General features: G+C 36.5%; 1 protein-coding gene across 6 annotated transcripts in view; it reads left to right on the top strand.

The window, feature by feature from the left end:
* LIN54 (lin-54 DREAM MuvB core complex component) overlaps positions 1 to 13,563 on the top strand; it is a 74,257-nt gene that overhangs the window by 19,421 nt on the left and 41,273 nt on the right. For all 6 annotated transcript variants that reach the window (XM_045820319.1, XM_045820315.1, XM_045820317.1 and 3 more), the window contains exons 3-4: positions 2,510 to 2,633; positions 10,649 to 10,791. In XM_045820319.1, coding sequence (XP_045676275.1) covers positions 2,510 to 2,633; positions 10,649 to 10,791 — 267 coding nt within the window. The remainder of the gene's footprint in view (positions 1 to 2,509; positions 2,634 to 10,648; positions 10,792 to 13,563) is intronic.

Raw genomic sequence — 13,563 nt, 5'->3', positions numbered from 1 at the left:
AACCCTAATCTTTCTAACTCAGAAGTTACCTACGAAGCTTGGAAGCACAGAAAAAACAAATAAGCTACACATCTATATGTTTCCTTTATAGGCACCAGAATATTTGGTTTATTATTACACGGTGTATATGATTCTCTGGTTTTTTTCCTAGACAGTCTTCAGCGTTGTCTTAAGTTTAATGAGTATTGAAACTGTTAGGGTATGGACAGCAGGTAAGGGTGGAAGAAGGAGACCCATCTTGAAAAATGAAGGAAAGAGGTGACAGTTGAGGCCAGAGGCAGTAACAAAGAGGTATAGTTATACTTAATTACAGATATATAAACACCTTCCCATGTTTCTTCTGTATAGTATTTAATAGTGATAACTAGCTATCTGGAGCAGCATGACTCCTAACTAGTTCTTGTATCTATACAATGCAGTGCCAAAAATTATCTGCTTGTATTATTTGATCAAATATTTAGCTATTTTATTTGTAAATTACCTTTTTGATTCTTTTTTGTCTTAATCTGCTGGTTGGATAAATTTGTTATAAAATGATCCTTTATGCTTTGTTTTACTTAATAAAGTAATTTTGTTCTAGGGTAGTTGGGAATTCATAATGCAAAAATCATGGTTCCTTAATAGAACCAGAAATCCTTATTTTTGAGCAAATCTCCATTAAAGAAACATAATAAGAGGGCAGGTTGAGATTGTTCATTTGACAGATTACTGTGATTTTGGTTGTACTGTTTACATTATTTTTTCTGATTTTAAGTATTCATATAGTCATATGATTGTGAAAATCAGTTAAAAATGGGTAAATACTTTAAACTCCTAATCTTTACTTTGTAGCTAAGATCGTTTATTTTGAGAAATGGATTTTAAGGATATCAGTACTTTGACCTCTTGATTATTAATACTATTAATACTAAGTCAATAGATGACATATTCTGATGTACTTTAGAGTTTTAGGCCTGTAAAAACAGTTGAGGAATATGTCCTCTTTATGTCTCCCCAATTTTATCAGTTTCTTTAAAGTACAATTATGAATTTATTTGGATTTATTAGAGTTTTGCAAGTTGAGTATTTTTTAATATAGTAATGGATTCTCTTGTTATCTAAAAAGTGATTTATATTTCATTGACGTTTTGTCAGTAATATATTCTGAGTGTAAGAAAGTAATATATGCTAAGTGTAACAAAATGTGTTATTTAGTTTAATTTATAAGTTGAGCACAAAGCTGATATTTATCTAGGTCTGTGATCTGTTATAGGTTCTGGTGTATTTCTGTCATTCAAGTTAGTCATATTCATTTTGAGTCATTATTTCTGATAATAAATAGTACTTTCAGGGCCTCATTGTCTGCCCAAAGATAAAATTAATATTTAATGTCCTTTATGCTCTAAAAGTCCCTGATATTTTTTTTCATCTTCACCCAAGGATGTTTTCCATTATTTTTAGAGATGGGCAGGGAGCCAGAGAGAGAGATAGAGGAACAATGTGAGAGACGTTGATTGGTTCCCTCCTGTATGCGCCCAGACCAGGGATCATATGTGCTCCAACCCGGGCTCAAACCTGCAACCTGTGTGTGTGTCCTGACCAGGAATTGAACCCACAACCTTTTGGTCTACAGGACAACGCTCCAACCAACTGAGCTACACTGGCCAGGGCAAAAAAGTCTGATTCTTATTATACCTAAATTTCTGCTTTAAACTTTTAGAGGAAGCTATGTCTTTGCATGCACTGATAATTTCATTATCAAAACATTGCTAATTCTCCCCTTTTTGACTGGTAGAGAATTTTAGTTTAAGTCAACAGTGTGCCAGTATATAACCTAAGATCAGAGATGTGTAAAATACTCTCCCTTCAAGGAATTTATAGTCTGGTAAACAGCATCTTAGTAAATAATATTTGAGAGGTTTTTGCCTTTGGAATAATTTTTGTTTTGCCAAAGTTGTCTCTGCATCCTAGGGCATTTAACTTGTTCAGTTCTTTGTTTACCTACCCGTGATGTATAGATCTAAAGCTAAACATCTCATCATGAACCCATCTTTCATATGTATTTATATTTTGCTTCCAGGGGTCAATCTAATTATATTTACAGGTGGCTTCATCATTTGCACTATTTTTCTTGCCTTACTCTATTCTATGTATTTATTATTGAATAATTTTTTATTTTGAAAAAGACTATTGCTGTGCCATAGTGTTTTATTATTACTATTAAATGTTTATTAAATAAACTTTATTATTAACATTACTTTGGTTTTCATCATATGTTTACATACCAGAGACTAAAATAAGGATTTACAATGAAATGCAAAGGTATTACTATATATTGGCCTAAGGATGTTATTTTATTAATATTTGGATGAATGGCTACATTTTTAATGTTTTTAACATTAATACTTATCTATATTTTGTTAAATGAGCTGATTTCAAATGTACTTCTGTATATCAATCTTTTGTCTGATTTTGACTAATAGGTATTTTATACAAACAAATGGTCTTCATAGTTATTTATATATTTCAGATTGCTAAGAAGCCTCGAACACCAACCTCTGGTCCTGTAATCACGAAGCTGATCTTTGCAAAACCAATTAATAGTAAAGCAGTTACAGGACAGACAACTCAAGTATCACCACCAGTCATTGCAGGTTATATTTCTTTATAGTTTATTAAGCTATATATTTACCTTATAGTTTAAACTATATATTTAGGTTTAAGAAAAGGCTATTCCTGCCTCTTTGAACCAAACTCATTAGTAAGAAATGTTACACTTATTAGATGTGTGCTTCAAGCAAAATGCCTTGTCTCAAAATCAGTCCATTACTGTAGTTTCCTTAGTTTTGGGTAGCATTTTACCATGAAAGTAGTACAAAGTCTTAAACTCAAATAATAGTAGCTAATGTAGTGTTTACTAGGTGCTTCTCACTATTCTTAGCTCTTTACATATAGTGACTTCTATTATCCTCTGGCAATTCTGTGAGGTAGGCACTAATACCAGCCCCTTTTTGCCAGTCTGGAAATGGAGGTACTCACCTAATAAATGGCCAAGCTGGAATTTGAACACAGGCAGTGTGTCTTTAAATCACATGTGCTAAGTCTAATAGTTTTAAATTACACGTGGGAATATGGTATTTCGTAGTTTCTCTTTGAATTCTTGGTTTCAGTATTTTAATATGCTCATTTTGTTATCTAAACTTAGGGTTTTCAAATTTTTTTTAATTGATTTTAGGGAGAATAAGGAAGAGAGAGAGAGAGAGAAACATCAGTTTGTTGTTCCACTCACTTATGCATTCATTGTTTGATTCATGTATGTGCCCTGACTGGGGATCAAACAGACCCAGAACCCTAGTATATCAGGACAGTGCTCCAAACAACTGACCTATCTGGCCAGGGCTATATGCAGTTTTCTGTGACTAGCAAATTGTCACAACGATGTAATTACTAAAGTGACAACAGAATTTTAGCCGTTTTTGCTATCAAATTCCTTAGTGTGACCCAGTTCTCCAAGATTTATCATCACCCAATAACTGCAAGACCTCAGGAATCTTAATTTTAGTATTTCATTCTTTTTATTCTAGATTATCAGCCTTTGTACTCCCAATCTGGCAATTCTTTGACTTTGAAATCTCAGATCTATTAACCCTCACCTTTTCTTATTGATAATTACCCTCTTCCTGTCCTCACACTCTTCCTTACTAAACATGGAGTCCATAGCCCATCATTATTCCTGCCTTGTAAACCCCATTGATTATCTTTTTTCTATTTCTATAATAGCTTGGTTAAGTCCATCTCTCTTCTTATGCCTTGGCTGGCAAGCAGCTCAATATTTCTAGAGAAAAATCATGTAGCTGCGGTGACTGGTCTTTAATTCATAGTTAAATTGACATTACTCTTTCTACCAATTTAGAGCTCATTTTTTCCATGGTGCTGTAAGGAAGCACTTCTGGGTGATATACTTTAACTAGAGAATTTCATATGCTAATTACCCATTGCTATGTGTATTTTTTTTAAAGTTTTATTTACTGATTTTAAAGAGAGAGGAAGGAGGGTAGAGAGAGACTGAGAGAAACATCAGTTTGTTGTTCCACTTATTGATGGATTCATTGGTTGATTCTTTATGTGTCCTGACTGAGGATTGGACCTGCATCTTTGGTGTATTGGGATGATGCTCTAATCACTGAGGTACCCGACCAGGGTTCCAAAGTGTATTCTTGATGAGTGTGCTTCAAATGTTAACTAACTATGGGTGGGGGAGGCGGTATGTATTAAAACCACCTATTACTGTTTTTGTTCAATTTATAGACTGCATTAACAGTAGACAACTCTGAAGTCAATGGCATGATTTGCCATTTTTATGAGGTTTGGAATTGTATGTGTAGGGAGGCTTCTCATTTTAGCAAATCAAAGAAGGCATGAAAAGATTGTGATTTGAGGACTTTGTTGGGTAAATGAATGTTCTCATTCTCTTCAGTCCTCAGTAGAGATTTTGTGATGGCTATAGGAAACTGGTGTCTTGAGAACTTTGTGGGAGACAGGTATAGCCCCAGAGGAAAGATTGGGAAAGGGTTGGGATTTGGAGGTAGTTTCAGAAGCGGGCTTCAGTTGGCTGAAAGTGAACAAGGTTTGGATGTGTTGAGGAAAAAGGGGCTGTCAGTCGCCTGGGAGGTTTTGAGTAGGTAGAAAGAGTTAACCAAGAGGAATGTCTCAATGCAATGTTCTTTACTGGTTTTGAGTTTGAGACAGAGTCCTTTAAATTTTTTTAATTATGTGGGGAAATTGTATGCTAAACAGTTGTGGTGTTTGCTGAAGTGTGTGAATGCATTTTTGATTGATGTCCAGATTTCATCTCTTACAATTGACTATAATAAATATCATTGCTGGTCTTTGGGTCATTTATAATGTGTTGCACACTAATCATAGCTTCACTTTTTTTTTTTACAATTTTATTTATTTATTTTTAGAGAGTGGGAAAAACAGCAATGTGTGGTTGCACTTGTGTGCCCCCCTACTGGGGACCTGGCCTGCAACCCAGACATGTGCCCTGACTGGGAATTGATCCTTTGGTTTGCAAGCCAGCACTCAGTCCACTGAGCCACACCAGCCAGGGCTGGTTCACCTTTTAATTACAGATTTATTAACCCTACCAAAATGCATAAACTTCTATAAAATTTCACTAGAATTGTTGGCATTAAGTTCAGTTTGAGGGATAATTTTTACTGTTAACTAGTGTTTTATAGCCTTTTAAATTCATGTGAACCAAATTTTAAACCACCAAAGTTGCTCTCCTGTTGAATTCTCTTATCACAGGAGGTTCCATCATCTTTATATTGCAGCTAATAATCTTCCAAAGTACATTCAGATTATTTCTTAATGACATTTGGGCTTTTCATTGAAGATAGATTTTTTTTGTGTGTGTGTGTTTTTGCTTCTCAGTCAAGATAAATTTGTTTGTATATAAATGATTTTTCTAAAATGGAAATCTGATCTTGTCATAACCTTGCTTAAAATTTTCTCAGCTGTACTCATTTCTGGGCTTCAGGTCATTAGGATTAAGTTCAAAAGCTAGTGCTTCCTTAGCACTAAAGACATTTATTTGTATGTACCTTCTTCATTTCACCTCCCATCAGCTCCAGACCTACTGATTTGACTTATTTTAAGAGATTAACAAATGGACCATGTTCTCTAAGAACTTAGGATTTTGGCCCTGTTTCTTTTCCCTGAAATGCCTTTGTTTGCTAACTCCTCCATTTTATATTTGAATCACTTCTGTCTGTCTTGAAAGGTTTTTACCCTTAGGTTTAGTCAGGTTCCCTTCTTCTGACCATCTCCTATGTATTTTCATAAAACTTAATTATACCTACCAAATACTTAACTTTAATTAGAATTCATTAAATTTCACACTGGCTTTTAAATTTTCTTTTACTCACACTGTATTGCAATACTGTCTCTCTTGTCTGCCCACTAAACTCATTGTTTTTCTTAATGGTAATTTTTTTGTTTTGTTTCCCATCTACTTTTTAACAATTATTTTTTTTAAATTGTGATAAAATATGCGCAGGGTCTGGCACAAATAATACCCATTTTTTATTACAAAATATTTATTACAAAACCATAAGAATGTAATTCTGTAACATAACAGTATCACACTCAAACACACCATATGACATTATAGATGAAATGCTCAAATTACAACTGTAAATTATTACGCCCATGTTATTGCCTTACCAACCACATTCAAGTAGGTGTTACTTCTGCTGAACCCTATATAGCATAAAGCTGACCATTCTAATCATTTTTAAGTGGATAGTCCAGTGGCATTAAATACATTCATATTGTTGTGTAACCATCACCACTCTCCATCTCCAGAGCTTTTTTTCATCTTGCAAAACTGAATCTCTATACCCATTAAATAATAACTCCCCATTCTTCCCTCCTCTAGCCTCAAGGGAAGTTTTCTGTCTCTGTCACTTGAACTTTGTCCTTTTATGACTAGGCGATTTCCTCATAGTCCATCTATGTGATAGCATGTGTATATGTAGCACATTGATGGCAGTTGTTTAATCTTTATCTTTCTAATACATGGCACAGTTTCTGCACATAGATATGGTTCAGTGAATGTCTTATTGAGTGAAGGTGTATTTCATGGAAGCAGTGTAGTAGATGGAAGGAGCAGGAGCTGTTGGGAGACTTGTTTGTTAGTCATGGCTCTTCCTTTGATCTTCTCTTAGATCTTGGGTAAATACACTATCTGTTCATTTTACTTATTTTTGTAAGATACTAATACCAACCACTGCACAAGACTTTTGAGATGGTTAAGTGAGACACAGAGGTCCTTGTTATTAGAACTCCCAAGGTACAAAGTTGCCTCAGTGGAGCAAACTTCATTAATGTGAAAATATTCACTGATGAATTAATCTCTTATAGAATTAGTTCTTGCTCAGGTATGCTAGCTCCCAGCCCCAAACTGCCCCATCTGTAGCTTTCTGGAATATGTCTCCTGCTTCAGGTGGAGACCACCTGACAATAGAATGTAAATGCCTTGCAAATTGATTCAAGGTGAAACTGTATAACTTACATACTTGCTTGAATTTGTTTACAGAGCTAAGGATAAAAAGAGATTTGGATGTTAGATAATCAGAAGTGCTATCTGAATGAAACACAAGTAGGCCCCTCTGTGGGTTTGATTATCCAGCATCTGCTTGAAACATTTTTCAGTGAATAGAAAGTCAGTTGTGTTGAATCAGTCATTTCTTTTTTTTAAAGTATATTTGATTATGCTATTATTATTCCCATTTTTATTCTCCCCTTTATCTCCTTCCCTCTACCATTCCCACCCCTTAATCATGTTCATGTGTTGTACATGTAAGGTCTACAGCTTCTCCATTTCCTAAACTATTCTTAACTTCCCCCTATCTATTTTATATGTACCATTTATGCTACTTATTCCCTGCACCTTTTTCCCCATTCTCCCACTGATAACCCTCCATGTGATCTCCATTTCTGTGATTCTTTTCCTGTTGTAGTTGTTTGCTTAGTTTATTTTTGTTTTAGTTATTTTAGGCTCAGTTGATAGTTGTGAGTTGTTTTACTGTTCATAGTTTTGATGAGCTTTTTCTTAGATAAGTCCCTTTAACACTTCATATGCTAAGGGCTTGGTGATGATTAACTCCTTTAACTTGACCTTATCTGGGAAGCACTTTATCTGCCCTTCCATTCTAAATGATAGCTTTGCTGGGTAGAGTAATCTTGGATGTAGGTCCTTGCCTTTCATGACTTGGAATACTTCTTTTCAGCCCCTTCTTGCCTGCAAGGTCTCTTTTGCAGAATCAGTCGATAGTCTTATGGGAACTACATTTTAGGTAACTTTCCCCTTTTCTCTTGCTTCTTCTAAGGTTCTCACCTTTATCCTTAATCTTGAGTAATTTTTTTTTTAATTTCTCCAGTTCTTTTTTTTTAATATTTATTTATTTATTTTTAGAGAGGGAAGGGAGGGAGAAAGAGAGAGAGAGAAACAGGAATGTGCGGTTGCTGGGGGCCATGGCCTGCAACCCTGGCATGTGCCCTGGCTGGGAATCGAACCTGCAACACTTTGGTTCGCAGCCCGCGCTCAATCCACTGAGCTATGCCAGCCAGGGCAATCTTGAGTAATTTAATTATGATGTGCCTTGGTTCGTTCCTCCTCGGGTCCAACTTCTTTGAGATTCTCTGAGCTTCCTGGACTTCCTGGAAGTCTATTTTCTTTGCCAGATTAGGGAAGTTCTCCCTCATTATGTTTTCAAGTAAGTTTTCAATTCCTTGCTCGTCCTCTTCTGGCACCCCTATGATTCGGATGATGGAACATTTCAAGTTGTCCCAGAGGTTCCTCAGCCTCTCCTCATTTTTTTGAATTCTTGTTTCTTCATTCTGTTCTGGTTGGATGTTTATTTCTTTCTTTTGTTCCAAATCGTTGATAGGAGTTCTGGTTTCCTTCCTGTCACTGTTTATTCCCTGAATATTTTGCTTTATTTCACTTTGTACAGCCTTTACTTCTTCCTCATTTTACATCCCTACTCAGCCATTTCTGTGAGCCTCCTGATTACCAGTGTTTTGAACTCTGCATCTGATAGGTTGTCTATCTCCTTGTTGCTTAGCTCTTTCTCTGGAGTTTTGATCTGCGCTTTCATTTGGGCCATATTTCTCTGTCTTGGCACACGTGTTACCTTCTAAGGGGCAAAGCCTTAGGTTTACTAGGGCATGGTATCCCACATCACTGTGTTGTAGCTCTGTATGCGGGGAAGGGGACAGACAGGGAACAGTGCTGCTTCCTTGGCTCTGGGCTGGCTTTCAGTCACTTCCTCCACTACCCACAAGCAAACTGGGCCCTTTTGGTGCTGACTCCTCGATCAGTGGGCTTGTGTACGTTCTAGGACCCTGTCGGCCCCTCCAACAGACTGTGCTGTGAGACTGACAGTTTCTCTGCTACCGCATCCTGCACAGGTTTTTACCACCAGGGGTTTTGAGACTTTATTTCCCCATGCTGAACCCTGGGTTGCTCAGTCTGTCTTGCTCCCCAGTTGTTCCTCCCAGTTTATCTGCATGCAAATGTGGGACTGCCTGGTCTGCCAGCCACAGCATTGCCTGCCTAGTATGCCAGCCATCACCTTGCCATCCATCCTCTCTGCCTGGCTGCCCATCTCTGCCCCTCCTACCAGTCTGGATGAATGTTTCTTCTTTAGCTCCTTGGTGGTTGGACTTCCATACAGTTTGATTTTTCTGGCAGTTCTGGTTATTTTTTGTTTTTTCATTGGTTGTTGTCCTTCTTTTGGTTGTGTCAGGAAGCAAAGTATATCTACCTATGCTTCCATATTGGCTAGAAGTGAAATAGTCACTTCTAACAAAAATTTCCAATTTTTGATAGTTTTTTTCTTGGTGCTGAACTGAACATTTTTTTATTTTTATGCATTAGTACTATGGAACTGATCATTCTAATCCTTCAACTTGATAGCCTGGATTAGTCAGGATAATCTTGGCTTTCCTGCCACAACAAAGAATCTTTAAATTCAAAAGTTCTTTAAAAATCCCCCAGTGTTTTTAAATTCATACTTAACAGTTATCTCCCTGTCCATTGTGGATTAGAAGGAGGTTATTCTCATCAGTCTCTCAAGGTCTCAGGCTGACAAAGAGCTATCATGTCAGATGTGGCAGAGAGAAAGAACTTTGTAAAACCTTCCATAGGCGATAAATATTCTGGCACAGAAATGACATACCTCACTTCTATCCAAAATTCGTTGGCTAGAACTAGTCAATCATCGGAAGTAGGGAGGGTTAGGAAGTACAGTTCTACCAAGTGCCCAGAATGGGAGAGAACCAGAATACTTGATGAATGGCACTAATGACTATCACAGTCTTTTAAGAATTTGGAAGTGTATCACCTTTTTATTCCTTTCTTGCCTAGGATCAAAATTACTGATATTTCAACTCATCATGATACGATTTCTAATTCTCTAAGCCATCCAGACACACTATTGTTTTTGTTGTTCCTGAAGGGTGTTGTCTAGAAGAGAACAGAGTATGTCTTTATTCTTGTTGGAAACTGTCCAGGAAGAAATTTTTTTTTGTCCTTTTGGTACTATTAAACTAAATAGTGTTCAAGTTAGTCCCATAACTATATGTTTTATAGATGTGGGTTTAACTGTATCCTGTGACGTAAGTTCAAATAGTAAGACAGCTTATGGTAATATAGTGAAAACAGAGACTGAAGTTTTAAGACTTCAAATCCTAACTTTCAGGAGCTGTTACATAGGGCATGTTGCTTAGTTATCCTGAGACTATTTTCTATAGATTTAACAAGATTGATGAGAATGTTAGCAAAAAGTGTTTTCTTGGGCTTTATTTAAAGTGGTGTAAGTTACTAAGTGTTACTAGGAAATACTTTTGTTTCTTTCCATTTATGTTCATCATAATTCATCAGGGACTCATTTGAGTGTTTAAGTTCATATATAGATACATATAAAATAGTAAACATACTATAGCCCTTGTGAATATAGATCATCATCACATACATTGTTGTTGTTGTTTTTAGCCCTTGTGAATATAGATTATCATCACATACATTATTGTCGTTGTTGTTGTTATTATTATTATTATTTTAAAGTCAAACTGACATGCTGCCTCTCATTTGCAGGTAGGGTTCTTTCACAGTCTACTCCCGGGACTCCATCAAAGACCATAACAATATCTGAAAGTGGTGTTATTGGATCATCTTTAAATTCTACAACACAGACACCAAATAAAATAGCCATCTCACCTTTGAAATCGCCAAATAAGGTAAGAAAATGATCCATATGTGCCAAGTATTGTATTTAATGCCTTTATTTTCTTACTAGTCACTCCAGATACTGAATATATTCCCAGGCAACTGAATAGACATTCAGTAAATACCGGATTGATTTAGTAATCAAGGGTATATGACATCAAAAACTTACTCTAAAACACATAGTAACCTAGTCATCATTTCACATGCTAAGATGGTTTTCATGGCCCATATGAATATGGGCATAGCAAAACTCTTTTGAATTAGGTATATTATGTGTTTAGTTCTTCTTCAGTTAATATTTGTGCAAAATTACTCTTCGTGAAAGTCACATGCATGTATAGTGATTATATATATCTAAAATGTTAAATGTAACTCTTTTTGATAAATACTCTGTGTTCTGCTTAGGTTGTCCTGGATTTTAGGGAGATCTGAACTTTTGCTGGGTAATAGACTACACAGAATACTAGAAATTGGCATCAAATGCTGGTAATCATATTACTAGAGTTTTTAAGGTGACAAAGTACCTACCATTTTACTCTTAGGTTAAGTAAGAAGTCTTAGCTCACTTTCTTAAAACATACAGATGTCATTATACCAGCATAATGTTTTGAAAAGGTATGTTTTAAAGGACACACTCAGTTGGAAACCCAAGTATCATTCTGAAAGGTACTACCCTTGTGATGCCAGAAACATACTGCCCTTTGTACTTGCCTTTTCCTTGTACTTCCCTTATGTGTTACTGTTCACAAATAGAATAAACATTTGCCTTACATTAAAAAACATCAGGCTGTTGGTCTCTGTTCTAATGAGACCTGAATATAATGTATAAATATGATGTCTCTTACGTTTGTTAAAATGTGATTCCACCTACATAATAATATAGATACTTATTTACTTAAATGAAATGAATTCAACAGATACTTGAGTGCTTATATATACTATGCATGGTGATAGGTACTGGGGCTAAAAGCATAAATCAGATAAGTTTTTAATTTCAAGTAGTTCATTAGGACAATTAGACTTAAACACTAAGAATTGCCATGCAGAATCATTAACGTTCACAGGTAGATTGATGAGCTTTGCTTTGTGTGTCAGAAAAGGTCTATATAAGGGAGGGTATTTTTGAAAGATATTAACTTTAAAGGTGGTTTGGGTCTTAACTATAGGTGAGCAGAGGAGGATTTCTGGCTTGAAGTAATACTTGACAAAAAATCTACAAGTGTGGCTCTTTCAGGAAACCAAGTTGTTTTGGGACTGTGAGAGATGAGGGTACTAAAGTTAATGGAAAGTCTCATTATCTTCAGAGGAGAATTGTTCTTAAAGACTTTCTGTTTCTTCCCATTGCTGCTAGGACAGTGGTTCCCCAGCCTTGTCTAGGCATTGTAATCACCTAGGGAGCTTTAATATCATTGCCTGGTTTTTATCCCCAGAGGCTCTGTTCAACTTTTTTTAATTGATTGATTTTAGAGACAGAGGAAAGAGAAACATATATTTCTTGTTCCACTTATTTATTGCATTCATTGATTGATTCTTGTACATGCCCTGACTAGGGATTCAACCTGCAACCCTGGTGTGTCAGGACAATGCCCTAACCAACTGACCTACCTTAGATTCCTTTTTATTTTTTTAAAATATTTTATTTATTTATTTTTAGAGAAAGGGGAAGGGAGGAAGAAAGAGAGGGAGAGAAACATCGGTGTGTGGTTGTCTCTCACGTAGCCCGTACTGGGGACCCAGTCCACAACCTAGGCATGCGCCCTGAGTGGGAATTGAACAGGCAACCCTTTGGTTCGCAGCCCGTGCTCAATCCACTGAGCTACACCAGCAAGGGCCTTTTTAATTAATTTTAGAGAGAGAGGAAGCAAGGGAGGGAAAGAAGAAAAACATCGATTTGTTGTTCCATATAACCAGGAATCAAAACTGCAACTTTCATGTATCAGGACTATGTATGCTCTAACCAACTGAGCTACTTGGCCAGGCCAGAGACTGTTTTAATTGGTCCAAAGTTTGGCGTAGAATCAAAATTTTTCAAAGCTCTCTAAGTAGTCCTAAACCACCACCCTAGGATAATATGAGGTTGCATTTTTAAAGAGATGACTGTGGTGACATTATGAAAGATAGTTTGTAGGGAAGTAAGCCCTGAGAGAGACCAGTTAATGTTACCCATTCTCAACCTTGACTGCGCTTTTGAAGCACCTGGGGACCTCTTGAAACAACTAATGCTGGGCCCTACCTGGACCCCATTTAAATTGGAGTCTGTGGGCTGGGGCCTAGGAATTAGATTTAATATTTTAAAATTCTAAGGTATAGGCCAGGGTAGAGAATCACCAAATTAAATTATTGTAGTATCTCCAGTGTGAGCCAGATTAGTAGCCACAGGGCTAGGGAGGAAGAGAGGTGTTGGAAGAGGTTTAAGACAATGACTGGACATCAGGGTCTTAGGAAAGGGATGAATTGATTTGAGTCCCGGTTTCCTTCCTTTCACTGATCATTCTCTGTGTATTTTCCTTTATTTCACTTCATGTATTTTTCAACCATGCTCAGCCATTTCTGTGAGCATCCTGATTACTAGTGTTTTGAACTCTGCATCTGATAGGTTGGCTATATCTGCATTGCTTGGTTCTATTTTAAAGTTTTGATCTATTCTTTCATTTGTGTCATATTTTTTTATCTCCACTTATCTGTTATGTAGTAAAGGGCAGAGCCTTAGGTATTGCCAGGGTAGGCAACCCACGTACCTATGTTGTGGGGTAGGGGTATGAGAGAGAGCAGTGCCACTTGCT

This window comes from Phyllostomus hastatus, unplaced genomic scaffold (assembly GCF_019186645.2).
Source record: "Phyllostomus hastatus isolate PE091 unplaced genomic scaffold, TTU_PhHast_1.1 phas_scaffold_39, whole genome shotgun sequence".
NCBI lineage: Eukaryota > Metazoa > Chordata > Mammalia > Chiroptera > Phyllostomidae > Phyllostomus > Phyllostomus hastatus.
This window is presented reverse-complemented; position numbering and strand designations above follow the sequence as displayed.